This window comes from Bos taurus, chromosome 17 (assembly GCF_002263795.3).
Source record: "Bos taurus isolate L1 Dominette 01449 registration number 42190680 breed Hereford chromosome 17, ARS-UCD2.0, whole genome shotgun sequence".
Classification (NCBI taxonomy): domain Eukaryota; kingdom Metazoa; phylum Chordata; class Mammalia; order Artiodactyla; family Bovidae; genus Bos; species Bos taurus.
Window position 1 is genome coordinate 53,754,930 of NC_037344.1, and position 15,875 is coordinate 53,770,804.

The 15,875-nt window shown below is 50.9% G+C and overlaps 1 protein-coding gene across 10 annotated transcripts in view; it reads left to right on the forward strand.

Moving 5' to 3' along the window:
• Nucleotides 1–14,773, forward strand: part of KDM2B (lysine demethylase 2B) — a 118,710-nt gene extending 103,937 nt beyond the window's left edge. For all 10 annotated transcript variants that reach the window (XM_059876377.1, XM_059876375.1, XM_005217983.5 and 7 more), the window contains 10 exons: nt 3,323–3,466; nt 4,690–4,776; nt 4,957–5,217; nt 5,408–5,521; nt 6,202–6,240; nt 6,376–7,055; nt 7,834–7,997; nt 8,087–8,248; nt 8,880–9,098; nt 13,457–14,773. In XM_059876377.1, coding sequence (XP_059732360.1) covers nt 3,323–3,466; nt 4,690–4,776; nt 4,957–5,217; nt 5,408–5,521; nt 6,202–6,240; nt 6,376–7,055; nt 7,834–7,997; nt 8,087–8,248; nt 8,880–9,098; nt 13,457–13,638 — 2,052 coding nt within the window. In that variant the 3' untranslated portion in view covers nt 13,639–14,773. The remainder of the gene's footprint in view (nt 1–3,322; nt 3,467–4,689; nt 4,777–4,956; nt 5,218–5,407; nt 5,522–6,201; nt 6,241–6,375; nt 7,056–7,833; nt 7,998–8,086; nt 8,249–8,879; nt 9,099–13,456) is intronic.
• The last annotated feature ends 1,102 nt before the right edge of the window (nt 14,774–15,875 follow it).

Consider the following 15,875-nt stretch of genomic DNA (forward strand, 5'->3'; position numbering starts at 1 on the left):
ACTCAGAAGTACCATTGTTGGATCGTCAGTTCTGTTTTTAAGTGTGTGAGGAATCTCCATACTGTTTCCCACAGCAGTTACTCCGTTTCACCTGCCCACCAGTAGTGCACAAGGGTTCCAGTTTCTCCATTTCCTTCTTATTTTCCACAACACTTGCTGTCTCCTTTTTTATGATAGTGGGCATTCCTAGTGGGTGTGAGGTGCTACTTCATTGTGGTTTTGATTCACATTTATCTGGTGATTCCTGATGTCAAGCATGCTGTCATGTGATTGGTGGTCATTTGTAGACCTTCTTTGTAAAATATCTGTTGAAGTCCATTGCCTATTTTAAAATTGGATTGTATTTCTTTTTTTTTTTATTTAAACTTTACAATATTGTATTGGTTCTGCCATATATCGAAATGAATCCGCCACAGTGGATTGTATTTCTGTCCTTGAGTTGTAGGAGTTCTTCACATAGTCTGGATATTAACCCCTGATCAGATACATGGTTTGTAAATATTTTCTCCCATTCTGTAGGTTACCTTTTCCCTCTGTTGACTGTCCTTTTCTTTTCTGTGCAGGAGTTTTAAAGTTTCATGGCTTGTGTTTTTATGACCTGTACCCAGACCATTGGAATGGATTTCAGGGAATTTGAACGCTCCCCTGAAATTAAATACAGATTGTTATCTGTGTGCATGAGTGTGTGTGCATTTTTCTGGAGTGAGGGTCCATGACCTGCTGCATTCTGCACGATTTAAGAGAGGTTGTCCGTAGGGACTCTGGGTTTAGAGAACGGTGTCACCTAAAACCTGGCCCATCAGCGGTGTCCCGGGACAGTCTCTTCCTCTTTGGCTGTGCTTTCTCTTTCACCCCTGCCTTCCCTCCAGGGAACCAGGCCCAGTCATAGGAACCTGTCCCTGCCGTCACCTCTTCTTTGTAGCCCTGCTGTCTGCTCTGGTGCCTGGTTGTAGGAAATCTCGCCTCTGTGTGTCTCCAGTCTGACGTTTCTGGGGCTGATGGCAATGCAGCCTCAGCCCAGCCCTCTGCCCTCCTCTTCCTCTGGCCTTCCCCACCTGTTGGGGCATTCTTGCCATGTTTTATCCGCCTGTGACCCAGGCAGACCGTCCGCCCCCTCCTGCTTCTCCAGGCCTGTTTCCCTGAAGTGTGGTTCTGCCTCTTCCTGTTGGCAGCTTTCCCTTGCACCCTCTCCCAAGGACACGTTCCCCACTGACTTGACCCTTTCCCGCCGCCAGCACCCTCTCCCTCAAGCCTGGGCCGGGGCTTCCGCTCCCGTGTCTCTGCATTCGCTTGGCCTCTGAGTCTGCCCCTCCTGACCTGAACCAAGGAGCACTCCTTTGTCTTCAGTGTTCCATTCACTTGAACGGAAACGTGTCATGTTATAGACTTTTACTAGTTATCAGTGGAGTGTATATCCTAGCTTATTTGAAGCTGTTCTAACTCAGTTTACTAAAAACTGATCGTGTTTCCTCTGGATTCTGAGTACTGGGAGGCGGGCGTGTATAAGGAGGAGAGAGTGAGAGCCTGCCCACAGGGGTTTACAGTCTAGGACTACATCGGCTGTCAAACTTTGTGGTCTCTGGATACCCTCTTAAAAATTATGAGAACCCCCAAAGAGCTTTTGTTTATGTGGGCTATTTATTTAGTAACATTACTGTAATAAAATTTTTTTAATGTTTTGAATTCTAAATTTAAAAATGACAAGAAACCCACACTGTATGTTAGCATAAACAACATTTTTATGAGAAATAACATCTTCCAAAGCAAAAGGGATGAGTAGGAAAAATAGCATTGTTATGTTTTTGTAAATCTATTTTATGCCTGGTTCATTAGAAAAGACCTGGGTTTTCGCATATGCTCCTGTATTTATTCTCTTGCGGTAATGCTTTAGAAGAACTCTGAGGAAAATTTGGGCTCGTAGATACGTAGTTGGAAAAGGGAGTAGTCTTTTACTGTAGTGTTTTCAGGGAATTGTGAATATTCTGATCCACCACCAGAACGGGACAGGTGGTGAGTGCTCAGGGGTTAGTTGCAGTGTGGAATCTGAAACTGTATCAACACACTTTTCATACTGTTACATTAAAATTCATTAGTCTTTCTTGCCCCTCATGTATTCCTGCATAATATTGTAACATCAGACACTGGACATTTGGAAAATACTGGCTCACCTTAGTTTTTACAGATTTTCCAAGTAGGGGCAAATAGTGTTATACAATGTTAGAAAAATAATAAATGAACACATTTGTTAACACCACCACTAGTGTCCTCAGGAATGTCTTTAAGTATTGGGAAGTTGTCTATTTTATGATGGTTAATGTAAGTTTTCCAAAATTCTGATTTTTGTTTGAAAATTTGTATTTCATCATCTGCAACAAATGTCTTCATTTATTTTTCTGTGACAGGCTCACTTATTTTCATCCTTGAAAAAATGTGCCATTACCACCCCCCTTTTTTTTAAATCAGTCTTCTTTCCAAAAAAACTGATGTTCTGTGGAGAAAGTGGCGAGTTCAGCTCACAGCTTGGTCACAAGTGCTTTTCCTTTAGATAACCGTCATTCTTTGGTGTTCAGCTAAAATAGTTAATGGCTGTTTCCTATTTTGTCATGCAGAATCTGAAAAGGATGTGACCTCAGAGGTCAGACTTTTAATGAAATTACGATGTCCTTAAATGAAACTGGCCATTTCTTTAAGGAACGTATAACCAGGAATGGTCCAGTGACTGCCCGGGCATATTGGAGCCTGACACCAGTGGTTTCACCCGCACAGTGAAAAAAGCAGATGGCGTCTTGGTGGTATTCTGAAGATAGTTTGACCTCCCTTTAAAGTCCTGAGGACCCAGAATCCTCAGTCCGTGCTTTGATGGCTGCTGGAGAGATACAGCCTCAGCCCCAACACATCCAGGCTTGGTTTGTGCCCCACCTCCCACTGCAGGTCTTGTCTCAAGTGTGAGGCGGTCCCTGACCTGTGTTTCAGGTCAGCCCTCCTTTCCCTCATCTCTCCCCTGGCCTGGCCCTCCTTGCTTTATTCTCCATTTCCTTTGTCACCATCTAACAGACTCTTCTTCATTTTGTCTGCTTCTCTGTACTAAAATGTAAGCTCAGAATGGCAGAGACTTCTATCTGCCTGGTTCAGTGCTGGAACAGTACCTGGCGTGTGGAGGTAGTACATGGATAAGGATTTGAATGAATGAATGAACGGTGGGCAGCCCTGCGCTGGTTCTCCCAGGGCTCCTGGAAGGCCCGAGGGGAGCTCATTGCCTTTGATCTGTTCCCCAGGGGGTCCTGGCCATGCTGACTTCCCTTGTGTTCTCCCCACCCTTCAGCCAGTGCTGCCTCACACCGCTGTGTGCCTGGTGTGTGGCGAGGCAGGAAAAGAGGACACAGTGGAAGAGGAAGAAGGCAAATTTAACCTCATGCTCATGGAATGCTCCATCTGCAATGAAATCATCCACCCTGGATGCCTTAAGGTGAGCAGGCTTGGGGGCATCGGGCTGCACTGCTCAACACCTGACCCTGGCTCTCTCTGTGGTGCTGACACTGCTCCACTGGGGGTGGTTGGGGTGGAGGGGAGTAAGTTCCTTCCCTGGAAAACCTGGGAGTCTGGGGGATTCTGTGCATCCGAGGATGAGCTGAGAGCAGAAGGGCCTGGACTAGCTCAGACCTTGCACACACCCATGTCTGCACACACGCATGCATGCACATGCACACACTCCACCTGCCAGGACCTCAGACCCACAGAGTTCCCGGAGTCTTGGACCTGGGCCAGAGAGACTGGGTAGTTGGGTTGCCTTTGGGTCTTCTGGGAAAGTAAGGCCTGGGCCAGGAGAGCGCGGGTCGTGTAACAACAGGTGGTTGCATTCCTGTCCTTTGTGCCAGGAACCTGTTCCCTCAGTGTGCCCAGGACAGGCCTGCCTTCAACCTGGGGACTGTCATGCTGGGCCTGCCCTTCTTAGGCAGCCGGTTCCACCTTTGAAAGGAATCAACTGCTCTGGGCTGGCACATACCTCACACTTCTGTCGCAAGTGAATGTCGTCATACCTGGCACCTCCCGCCAGCCCAGGTGTATCTCTGTTTAGAGAGATGAGGGTGGGTCCACCAGTGGGCCCGCCTCAAAGGGTGCTTCGACTCTGTCACCTTTCCCTCAGTGACGTTAGCGGAGGTTTATTTTGACACTTATCCCCTTTTCCCCAACATACCCACCTCCCACTCTGAAAAGGGTGCCTCGACTTGCCCCCAGCCCCTGGTCACTTCTCTCTCTCTTGGATCTGAATCTCCAGGAGAACCGGGAGAGCACATTTGACTGGCTGATACCAAGCACCCAGTATGGTGCAATGAGATGAGTGAACAGTTTGTGGGTCCTTGCTGGGTGCCAGGCCCTGAGCTAATTGCTTTCACTAGGTTACCTCATTAAATTCTTACATAACTCCAAGGAAACAGGCACATTCCATTTATGGCTGAGGGTACTTGTCCACGGAAATGAAGCGATTTGCCCAGGATCATGGAGCTAGAAGAGGCACAATCAGGATTTGAATCCTGACCTGAATCCAGAGCCACCGTCTTTACTACTCTTGTTTTTTCTTGGTCAAAGGTGGTATGGAAATAGCATTTGGGAGGGGGGTGTCAATGCCTGGGGCAGAGCTGGCCTTGTTCCCCACCTCTTTGCTTGCTGACTGGTGTGTGTCCCTCCCAGATTAAGGAGTCAGAGGGCGTGGTCAACGATGAGCTTCCAAACTGCTGGGAGTGTCCCAAGTGTAACCACGCCGGCAAGACCGGGAAAGTGAGTGCCGGGCTCCAAGTCCCAGGGGTCAGCCCGGGAGGGGTAGACCTTGGCCTTGCCAGACCCAGCTTGTCCCCGCCACGGCGACGTCGGCTGGGAGGGGCTACTGCGGACTCTGGGGCAGGGGCAAGTCCAAAGATATACAGTTGGTGTGTTCCTTCTCTGTTTTTGGCCTACAAGCAAAAGCGTGGCCCTGGCTTTAAGTACGCCTCCAACCTGCCTGGCTCCCTGCTCAAGGAGCAGAAGATGAACCGGGACAACAAGGAAGGGCAGGAGCCTGCCAAGCGGAGGAGTGAGTGTGAGGAGGCGCCCCGGCGCAGGTCCGACGAGCACCCCAAGAAGGTGCCCCCCGACGGCATCCTGCGCCGAAAGTCGGACGACGTGCACCTGAGGCGGAAGCGGAAATACGAGAAGCCCCAGGAGCTGAGTGGACGCAAGCGAGTACGCTTAGGGGCAGGGGGCAGGGGGCGGGCAGCGAGGGGTGGCCTGGCTGGTCCCGGATGCAGGGGCGCCCGGGCGGGGGTGGGGACGGGCAGCGGGCCGCCCCAGCAAGTCACATAAGTCCTGAGAGCCCAGCCCAAGAGAAAAGGAGGGGAAAACCAGCGAGTCACTCCTCTTCCCACCCCTTTAGGCCTCGACGCTTCAAACGTCCCCCGGTTCCTCCTCTCACCTCTCGCCGAGGCCCCCTCTAGGCAGCAGCCTCAGCCCCTGGTGGAGATCCAGTCTCACTTACTTCCAGCAGCAGGTGCTCCCACGTCGCCCCGCCGCCCCGCCCCAGGCCCCCCGGGACCCCGAGTCCCTGGCACCCGCGCCCCCCACGCCCCACTCCCACCCCGCCCCCGCCCCACTGGTCCTCGAACCCACTGCCGCAGACGCTCCCAGACACCGTTTCACCGTAACTTCCCAGGCCCCAGCCCCGGGTCGCCGGCTCATGGTTCCGGCGTGGGGCCTGGGAAGCTGAAGCTGCCGCAGGGAAGCCCTGTGGATCTGGGGAACCTCGGAGGATCCTGGCGGCCCTGCTCCACCCACCGGCCCTTCCAGCATCAGCCACGAGGTGGCGCCCGGTTGTCTTCTCCCAGCTTTAGCCATTAAGGCTCGGCAGGGAAATCCAGCAGACCCTGCCTCCAGGCCTGGCTCCCAGAGCCAAGTCCGACCTGAATGGGCGACTGCGGATCCCTGGGTCTGTCCAGGGGTGGGAGGTCAAGTGGGTGGGGATAGTTCCATCAGCCCCCGCCACTTCCAGATTTTCCTTAAAGCCAGCAGGCAGGGCCCACCCAGAGTGGAGGAGACGGGGGTTTGTTGGGAAGGTGACCCCCCAGCCTCTGCTCTGTAGAGACTGTGGATTCTTGGTGGGGCTGGGTGTGGAGGGGACCAAATCCCGCGACCCCTGGGAGCAAGCTTTGCATCTTTTCTTTCCCATGACAGCTAAAACCTGGCAAAGAAGATAAGCTTTTCAGGAAAAAGGTACCATCTCCCACCCACCCCCTGCCCCTGTCCCAGAACCTCTCTTGGGGCAGTAGTCTTAGGCTGGAGGGTAGGAGGCCCTGGGTGGGCGCAGCCCCGGGCCTGGGAACTTACTCCGGTGCTCCCCTTCCTCAGCGACGGTCCTGGAAGAACGCCGAGGACCGGATAACTCTAGCCAACAAGCCTCTCCGGCGGTTCAAGCAGGAACCAGAGGACGACCTACCCGAGGCGCCCCCCAAGACCAGGGAGAGCGACCACTCGCGCTCCAGCTCCCCTACTGCCGGGCCAAGCACAGAGGGCGCGGAGGGGCCCGAGGAGAAGAAGAAGGTGAAGATGCGCCGGAAGCGGCGGCTCCCCAACAAGGAGCTGAGCAAGGAGCTGAGCAAGGAGCTGAACCAGGAGATCCAGAAGACGGAGAGCAGCCTGGCCCAGGAGAATCACCAGCCCATCAAGTCGGAGCCTGAGAGCGAGAACGAGGAGCCCAAGCGGCCCCTGGGCCTCTGCGAGCGCCCCCACCGCTTCAGCAAGGGGCTCAACGGCACCCCCCGGGAGCTGCGGCACCAGCTGGGGCCCGGCCTGCGCAGCCCGCCCCGAGTCATCTCCCGGCCCCCTCCCTCCGTGTCCCCGCCCAAGTGCATCCAGATGGAGCGACATGTGATCCGGCCGCCCCCCATCAGCCCCCCGCCCGACTCGCTGCCCTTGGATGACGGGGCAGCCCATGTCATGCACAGGGAGGTGTGGATGGCCGTCTTCAGCTACCTCAGCCACCAAGACTTGTGTGTCTGCATGCGGGTCTGCAAGACCTGGAACCGCTGGTGAGGGGCTGAGCTCAGACAGGGAGGCATCAGGGGGCCAGGCTGCTGCTAGACCCGGGTGGGCTGGGGCATCCCCACGGGGAGTCACTTATCATGCTCTCGCCTTCTAAGTCAGTCCAGCTTCAGTATCCTCAGAGAGTTCCAGAGTCCCGTCAGTGTGGTCTTGTTGAAAGAGGTGAACCCTATTTGCTTTCCTAGCTTAACCCCTTGGGAGGTGAACTAAGAACCAAGTGGTATTCTTGTTCTTTAGGAGTTAGCTCAGGTGAGACTTGCCTGGCAGTCTTGTGGTTGGGAATCCGTGTTTCCACTGCTGGGAGCATAGGAATCCCTGGCCAGGAAGTTAAGATCCCATATACCAAGCAGTAGGGCACCCAAAAAAAAAAAAAAAAAAAAATAGGAGCCCAGGTTAAGGGCACCTTGCCAGTTCCTGGTATTCCTGCTTTGAGAGTCCCCAGCTTTCTGACCTTGGTCAAGTTAATGTACTTTCATCTGTGAACAGGCATGCTTCAGGGTTGTTTTGAGATTTGATCTGTGGAAGGTGTCATAAAGCCCCCAGTAAATACATTAGAGGTGTTGGTACTTTCCATAGGGGGTGGGGGGAAGGGCTGTGACCCCAGAGCAGCCTGAAGACAGAAACTAAACAGAAGAGTCCAGAGGGCAAAGTTAAGGAGCCTCTCCTTGGGCTCGGTAGGTGGGGGACTGACCACAGCCATGCAGGAGGCTCCCCCAGTGAGCTCCCAACTCTGATGTTGCCCCTTCTGCTGGGCCTGGCCCCCAGGTGCTGCGATAAGCGGTTATGGACCCGCATCGATTTGAACCACTGCAAGTCCATCACGCCCCTGATGCTAAGCGGCATCATCCGGCGACAGCCTGTCTCCCTAGACCTCAGCTGGACCAATATCTCCAAGAAACAGCTGAGCTGGCTCATCAACCGGTTGCCTGGTGAGCACTGGACCAGGGACCCCCCAGAGTGCAGTATTGGGGGCTGGGGGCGTGTCACCTGACCTGTGGCCCCCTCTCTGTCCCCCCAGGGCTCCGAGACTTGGTGCTGTCCGGCTGCTCGTGGATCGCAGTCTCTGCCCTCTGTAGCTCCAGCTGTCCACTGCTCCGGACCCTGGATGTCCAGTGGGTAGAAGGGCTGAAGGACGCCCAGATGCGGGACCTCCTGTCCCCGCCTACAGACAACAGGCCAGGTGAGGGGCCAGGCCCACGCGGCTCAGGTAAAGGTGGTGTGATCAAGCTGTGCTGATGGATCTGGTTTTCACCACAGACACATCTGGTACTTGTGTCCTCAAGCCTTTTCTGGCCTCGGCCCTTCTGTTCTCAGTCAGCTTTGGGTGCAGAAGGGAGCTGTGAGAGGGCGGCGGCTCCCATCATGCCACTTTGGGAGCTCTGCGTGGGTCTGACTGCTTTGCTGCTCACTTGTTCTTCTGAGCTCTGAGCCTCGGAAGCATCGGGGTCTTTGTGGTTGGGCAGGGCCTCAGGGATTGAGCCCTCTAGATCAGGTTGCAGGGCTCACTGCTCCACACCCACACCTTCAAAGAGGAAACTGCTGACCCAGAGATGCTGTGCTATCTCTGCTTTAATTGGCCAAGCACTGAAGGTGGAATGCAGGCTGTGTTTGTAGATCTTCTGACTTTTAAAGGATTTGCAAATGTAAAACTTGATGTGGAATATGCCAGTCTTTAAATGTTGGAACCAGTCCTGATCTTTTAGGGGAGATACTCACTGGCTGAATGAAACCCAGGTGTCCCGTATGGCGGGTGGGCCTTGTAGAGTGTCATGTCTGGGTGACACGTTGCCTCTTCTACCCTGCCCTCTCAGGTCAGATGGACAATCGGAGTAAGCTCCGGAACATTGTGGAGCTGCGTCTGGCCGGCCTGGACATCACGGACGCCTCCCTGCGGCTTATCATCCGCCACATGCCCCTGCTCTCCAAGCTCCACCTCAGTTACTGTAACCACGTCACTGACCAGTCCATCAACCTGCTCACTGCTGTGGGCACCACCACCCGGGACTCCTTAACCGAAATCAACCTGTCAGGTCAGTCAGGGGCACCCTCGGGGCTCTGTCCAGGACCCTATGGTTCGGGTGGGGGGGCATTTCACATTTGTAGGGAAATACTAGCTTGCCTCTTGTTATAGGGTCACGTCCTAGGTGCTGTGATGCATCATGGAACAAGACAGACACACGGCCTAGTCTAGCAGGGAAACACATGAAACAATTAAGCATTACTAGATTTTAAATAATTGCTACAAAAAAATAGTGCCAGTAGCAGTGAGTGCACATGAGCACATAGAAGTGGCTCTTGACCCAAAATAAGGGCTAGAAAAGCTTCCCTCGGGCTCAGTGGATGAGCTGGTGCCGGGCAGCAGCCGGTGTGGGAGGGCGCCTGGCAGTGCAGCCAGGCCAGGCGGATGGAGTGCCCGGCTTGATGGCTGCCATTGTTGTTGCTCACGTGTCCCCCTCCTGACTCTGCTCTCAAGGGGCCCGTTGTTGACGAGAAAACCCCACAGTGGAGTGAGTCCTCACTTCACTTACTGATGGGGCTGGAGTTAGTTCCTAAGAGCTTGGGGCATGACCAACAGGGAGGTGGACCAAGGTGACGCCACCCATTCTCAGCCCAGCCAATAATCCTGTACTGGTCTGATGGCTCAGGATGGTCAGGTTAGGTGTGGGAGATTTGGATGAGACCAAAAAAAAAAACAAACTTTTTTTTCCCTCCAGAAATTAGCAAGTAATAAATGATACTCTCACCTCATGTAAATTCTATTTTGACACAGTGTAATCTGCTGTTTGGCTTGGTCAGCATTCACATGCTCTTTTGCTGTTTGTCTCTTCAGCCCATGTTCATTCCTGAGAAACTCCCTGTTGCTAATGCCCCATCCGACTGGGAGCGGGGAGGTTTGGCTCACTTGAGCTAAAGCTGTACCTTGGTGCCTGGGAGGCCCCTTCCGCCTCCTCAGGGAGTTTTGGTGGCGGGTGGCAGTGGGGTGGTGGCCTCCCAAGGAGGCAGTGAACAGAGAGCCACACTGAGGTGAGTCAGCTGTTGGTCTTGAAGTGATGCTGGGCTGCCTCGTGGAGAAGGTCCTGGGAGGCAGCTTGTTCTAAGTGCTTGGTAGTAATGAACTCGTTCCCCTGTTCTGACTGGGTCACTAGGGTATATAGCAGGGATACCGGTTTAAATCCCCCTCCCCTGCAGCGAAGAGGATGTCCATGATACGTGTGTGTGAGTCATCTTTTGCATTTTGTTTTCCGCCACAGTCCAGTCGCCTCTTTTCGTCTGAGAGCCTGCATGCGTGCCTCTCTGTTGTGTTCAGAGCTGTGACACGCATGAAGGCCCGTCTCCATACCCAGTCTTTTCTATACTCGGTTCTTTTGAACACGTTTTCTCTTCCTGTAAATGTAACTAGTTAATGGTAAAATAAGCCTCTGCCACAGAAAGGAAAGCGCTTGACACATTGCTAGGTCCTTCAGTGTGGTCAGATCAGGTCTGGTAGCAAAAGTGAAGCTACTTTGGTGCCTTGCCTCCCCTGCTTCTCACCTGGAGGAACCACCTTCAAATTTTGAGCTCTTGCTGTTTGTTTACCTCCACTTTTCCAAACAGCCTACATTGCTATTTCTTGTTTATTTTTTACTCAGATGCTCTTTTTGTTAACTTGCCTTGTAGAGCATAAGGATTACTGTTCTGAAATTCTCTCCACTGCCGCCTCCCCCACCCCAAAATCTTCCCAGTTTGTGTGGTTAAGTCACTGTTATTTACCGCATTATGGCCATGCATGTGTTGTCCAGTGTTGAGCCAAAGTGTGTATTATGAGTATGTTTCTTTCCTTGCACAATTTTTTTGTTTTCCCTAGAGTTAATAATTGCCTTTTTGTTTGCTCAGTCTCTGAACAGACTCTACAACAGACTCGAGTACTATTCTTTACCCTCATGAACTTATCAGGCCCTTAACCAGTCTTGTAAGAAACCACCCTCCTAGCTTTCTTTCCTCCTGCCCCCCACTTGAACTCGACTGCCTCTGCCATCTGCATGTCTGCTTCCTAGGATTTCCTTCGTCTCTGTCTTGTGTAGGGGCCCCTCTTTCCTTGGTCCTGTATCTTCTTTCTTGGTTTATCTGTTCATTTGCTGGAGGACATAATCCAGACCTTCTGTGTCTAAAATGGTTTCATTATACCTTCATGTTATAAGGTATAATCAATCTCTCAACTTGGAAAATATGTTCTGTGGTTCTGGAAAATTTCCTTGAGTTAGTTTCCTTCCCTTCTGTTTTCTTTCTTTAATAGTCTTTTGATACCTTTACTTTTTCCCCACCTCTTGTCTTTTTACTCTGTTCTCTGGTTTTCCCCTTCTCACAGTTCATAGTCAGTTCACCCTTGAACAACTTAGGTGCTAGGGGTGGAGCCCTCTGCAGTAGAAAATCCAAATGTAACTGATGGTTGGCCCTTGGTATTCACACGTCCTCCATAACCTCAGGTTCAACCACTATTGAAACACATGGGCAGATATGTTGACCTGCACAGTTCAAACACGTGTTGTTCAAGGATCGGCTGTAGAGAATTTTTCATTTCAGACACATGAAACTGCTTTATTATGTAGGTCAAAAGTCACATATTGGCAGTTCTCACATGGTTTAGCCTGTATTTTTAACTTGACAGCTACAGTTCTCAGGACTTTTGGGGAGTGGCCTGTTCTTGTTTTTTGGATCCAGATGTCAGTCCTGAGGATACTGGCGGTTGTATTTTCTTCTCCACATAGACCATGCGTTCCTTCAGAAGCAGTCAGTGGGCCTGCCTGGGGCTCCTCTCAGTTCTGTCTTCAGCATGTGGTTTTCTCTTCAGCTGACGGGCTGCTCTTGGGACAGGGTGGGAGCTGATTGACTGTAGATGTCATTGGGCAGTCAGCACGGGTTGTTTCTTTGGGGAAATCCAGACTTGACATCTATCCATCTTTCCTCTTAAGCTGATCAAAGTTGCCCAGGGACACTTTTCTTGACCTCCCAACTGAAGGGTTCAGTCCAGGGTTTGGCAGGAAAGGAGTCTGGGGTCTCAACAGTCAGCAGGTAAATTTCCCTGTAACCCCCATTTTTCAGTGGGCCCTCCTGCCTTCCACAGTGGTGCTGCCTAGTCTAGAGCCTTTCTCTTGCCCAGAGACGAACTCCCCTCTTCTGGGGAGTCTTCCAGCTTTGTACCTCTTCCCCTTACAGGGTTTATACACCATCCTTCTCACTTGACTTTTACAGTAAGATTATGTGGGCAAATATTTGAGAGATTATGAGGTAAGGGGATACCCCTGGAAAATCTGAGGTGTTACTCTTCCAAGTCACCTCTTTGGCAGCATCCTTGTCACTTTGCCATCTGCCTGGCTAGCATGGGAGGCACTCAGCTTTCCATCACCACTTGTTCTAAGTTCATGAGTTCATTGTTCAGGATTGGATTTTGTTGACATTGTCTGAAATGTGTATCCAGGACTGAGCATTTGTGCAAGGATGTTGTGCAGACCTGAGGAGAGTGCTCTTTGATGACTTGTGGGGTGCTGTGACGTGACTTCTTTGTACCACCTCCTAAGCTGGAGGCACTGTGACATATGGAGCTGGCACTGGCCTCATGTGCGTTACTGCAGTCTGTCCTTACTGTTAACACTCAACTCAAGAGCAAATGAAAGTATGCATACTAGCAATGACAAGCCAAGGTCAGTAATACCACTGAGATGAAGGCATCTCCGGGCTCAGGGTAGGGACTTGGCCTCAGCTGGATGAGAGCTGGCACTGCAGCTCATTGACTGAGGGTTCAGTTCTAAGAAAAGAGTATGACAGACCCTAAGTCCACATTGATAGAAATACTCGGTTGAGGGTTCGGAGTTCCGATTTTGCTCTCTGTGGATGGAATCTCTCCAGCCACTTCTAGTGCATTGGTTTCCTGCATGGGTTTGAGGTAGACATTCCATGGAGGGGACCAAGCATGTGGGCCTTGCAGTAAAGCGCCAGTGTCCAGGGGAGCAGGAGGGTCCTGGGATGGCCTTACAGTGTCCTCACTCCGAAGCATCTCTTCCCTGGGAATGAGCAGGTAAGCACACAAGAGTGTGCAGAGAGAGGTGTTCCTCAGCAGGAGTAAAGGCATGAAAATCAAGCTGTTTTCGTGTGTCATGTGCTCTTATCTGTAAAACAACATGGACAGGACCTGTTGATGTGAGAATGTATACATGTAAGACTCTTAAATGGGACAAGAGCCTGAGCAATTTCACTCGGAACTTGTGGTGTTTTTCAGGCATGTATGAACGTTTGTAAGTGGCAGAGGAAACCAGGCCCCATCTGAGGAGACTGAACAGGAGAGCTGCTTGGGGGAGGGGGGTGTCCTCAATTCCACGCCTCCTCCATCTCACCTGTGTCCTCTTCCCTCCAGACTGCAATAAGGTGACTGACCAGTGCCTGTCCTTCTTCAAACGCTGTGGGAATATCTGTCACATTGACCTGAGGTACTGCAAGCAAGTTACCAAGGAAGGCTGCGAGCAGTTCATAGCCGAAATGTCTGTTAGTGTCCAGTTCGGGCAAGTGGAAGAAAAACTCCTGCAAAAACTGAGTTAGTCCAAGGACAAGTATGTAAATATGGGGTAGGGGAGGGGAGGGGAGACGCCAGGGGAAGGGGAAAGACTTTACAAAAATTAGGGCCTTTAAATATTTTCAATTTGGAACTTGGAACAACAAACCCCAGACAATTCCCTTTTGCAAGTCTCGCCGAGGGAGAAGCCAGTCCGCCACCGTTTGGGGGATGAGCGAGCCTGGTGCTTTCCTCTGGTCTTTCTGAATCAAAACCGCACTGCTTTCTGGACCATTGCTCAGGAGGCCTTTACCGAGAAGACATTCCTGTTGGAGAGGAGGATGGACTTGGGCGACATTCTCTTACTGAAGCATGAGCTTAGGAAATTTTGTGGGGGGTGGTGGTGTTTTAGTTTCGGACACCTTACTCCTGGCAACTTTGGGGAGTTTTGGTGTCAACATAAAGTGGACCACACACCACATCTGCCGTCTCAACATGTTTGTTTGGTTTTGTTACATCTTACATTATGCAGAACTATTTTTGTACAAATTGTTTAAAAGTTATTTATGCAAGGTTTGAATGCATACCAGTGTTTTTATTGTTTTGAGATTGCCAACTTTCCTGGTTTCCTTAAGGTAGGAGAGAACTTTTCCCTGTACTTCATACAAACACATATACACGTGCCCAGATCCGGCAAAGCAGGCTAAGACCTCTAGTTAAAAGCATGTCTAACTGGAAGTTGAGAGCCTACTTTGTATGTCAAGAAATTGCATAAGCATGATGTGGATATATGTAAATTATAGTCAAAGTGAGAGAGACACTTTGCTAAATTTCCTCTGTATAGAATTCACCTTTTTTTTTCCCCCTCAAAATTTTGAAATTCAGACTTCAGCCTTTGCACTCAGGAGGGGTTTGCTCCAGCATGAGCTCTTATATTCTACATAGATCTAATTTATACAGTGAGTCAAGAAATAGAATAAATGACCCACCACAGCCTTTTCTTTTCTTCTCTCCTTTGAAGTGAGCTGAGTTCTCACACTTGAGGTTTAGCCCATGGCTGTTGCCCAGTTGTAAAGTTACGCATCGTAAGTGCCACTGTCGTAAGGTGTTGTTTTCCTAGACCTTCCCTGACGCCGTTTTACCTTTGTTGGATCTGTATAAACAATTGTACAAAAAAACTCACTCTTGGACTTTGAGGGTTTTTGTTCCGGGCGGACTGGAAGTCTGACTGGGAGGTCCAGAGGCTATAGTCTCAACACCAGTGTATGCTATCCTGAAGCCAGACTAGGTATCATTTCTTAGTCACCGGAGAAATGCAGCAGCCCCTTGGTACATGTTTTTCCGTCTTCAGAAAGAGGTCTTGCTGTTCGTGGCTAATAAGGTACATCCACATGTAAGCATTAGGTATGAACTGCTTTAAGGGGCAGAGTGGCTTACCTGTGTGGTTGCCTCTGACCTCGCCTGTATAAGGTAACTTCCACAGCCACTTGGCATTTCCACTGCCAAAGAGGGGGAACAGGGGTCTACTTGCTCAGCTTCCAGTGGAGGCAACTCAAGGAGACCACACCCTGCACTGGTGACATGGGGCTGGGGTGACTGGAAGCCCTTAGCTAGGAGGTAGCTGCCCCAGGTGGGAAGTCAACTTGAGATCACAGAAAGGCAACTAGTCATCTGAAGATAAAGACAGACCAGCTTCCTTCCTCAGTCATCAACAGCACCATCAGACTTGGGTCTCATGGGACCAGCCTTTCCCACTAATAGTCATTTCATACTCACACCACCACCCCCAGTCCTTTTTTTTTTTTTTTTTTCCATGGTGAAATGGTTTTAGGTCCCGTCTAGGTCTCTGCCTCCTATTCATTTAAATCCAGAGATCCTTTCTGACTCAAACTGGAGACATCTGAAGCTGTTCCACCCTGGAATTTAACTCAGGGGATGCATCTGACAGAAGTAAGATTAGTTTAACACATGATGGTTTATTTATAAAAATGTGGCTTACCTTTACAAGCCTGATCACTCATTGTGGAGCACCCGTACCAGAGGTCAAGTTGCTGTTTTCTTGGCAGCCTGAGTGCTGCGAACCTCTGAGTAAGAGTGACCCTGATGTCCAGTAAAGGCATCTTCTTTCTTGAGAACTGCTGAAGGGTGACAGTCGTTTCCAGGTAGAATCTCGGCATTAGAAACTGAGCGTTTCCCGGTCACGTTTGTAGTGCGCTGGTCACAGATTACCATCCCCCAGGTGTACCAAACAATCCAGTTAAGATTATATAGTAAGTCCCCTACA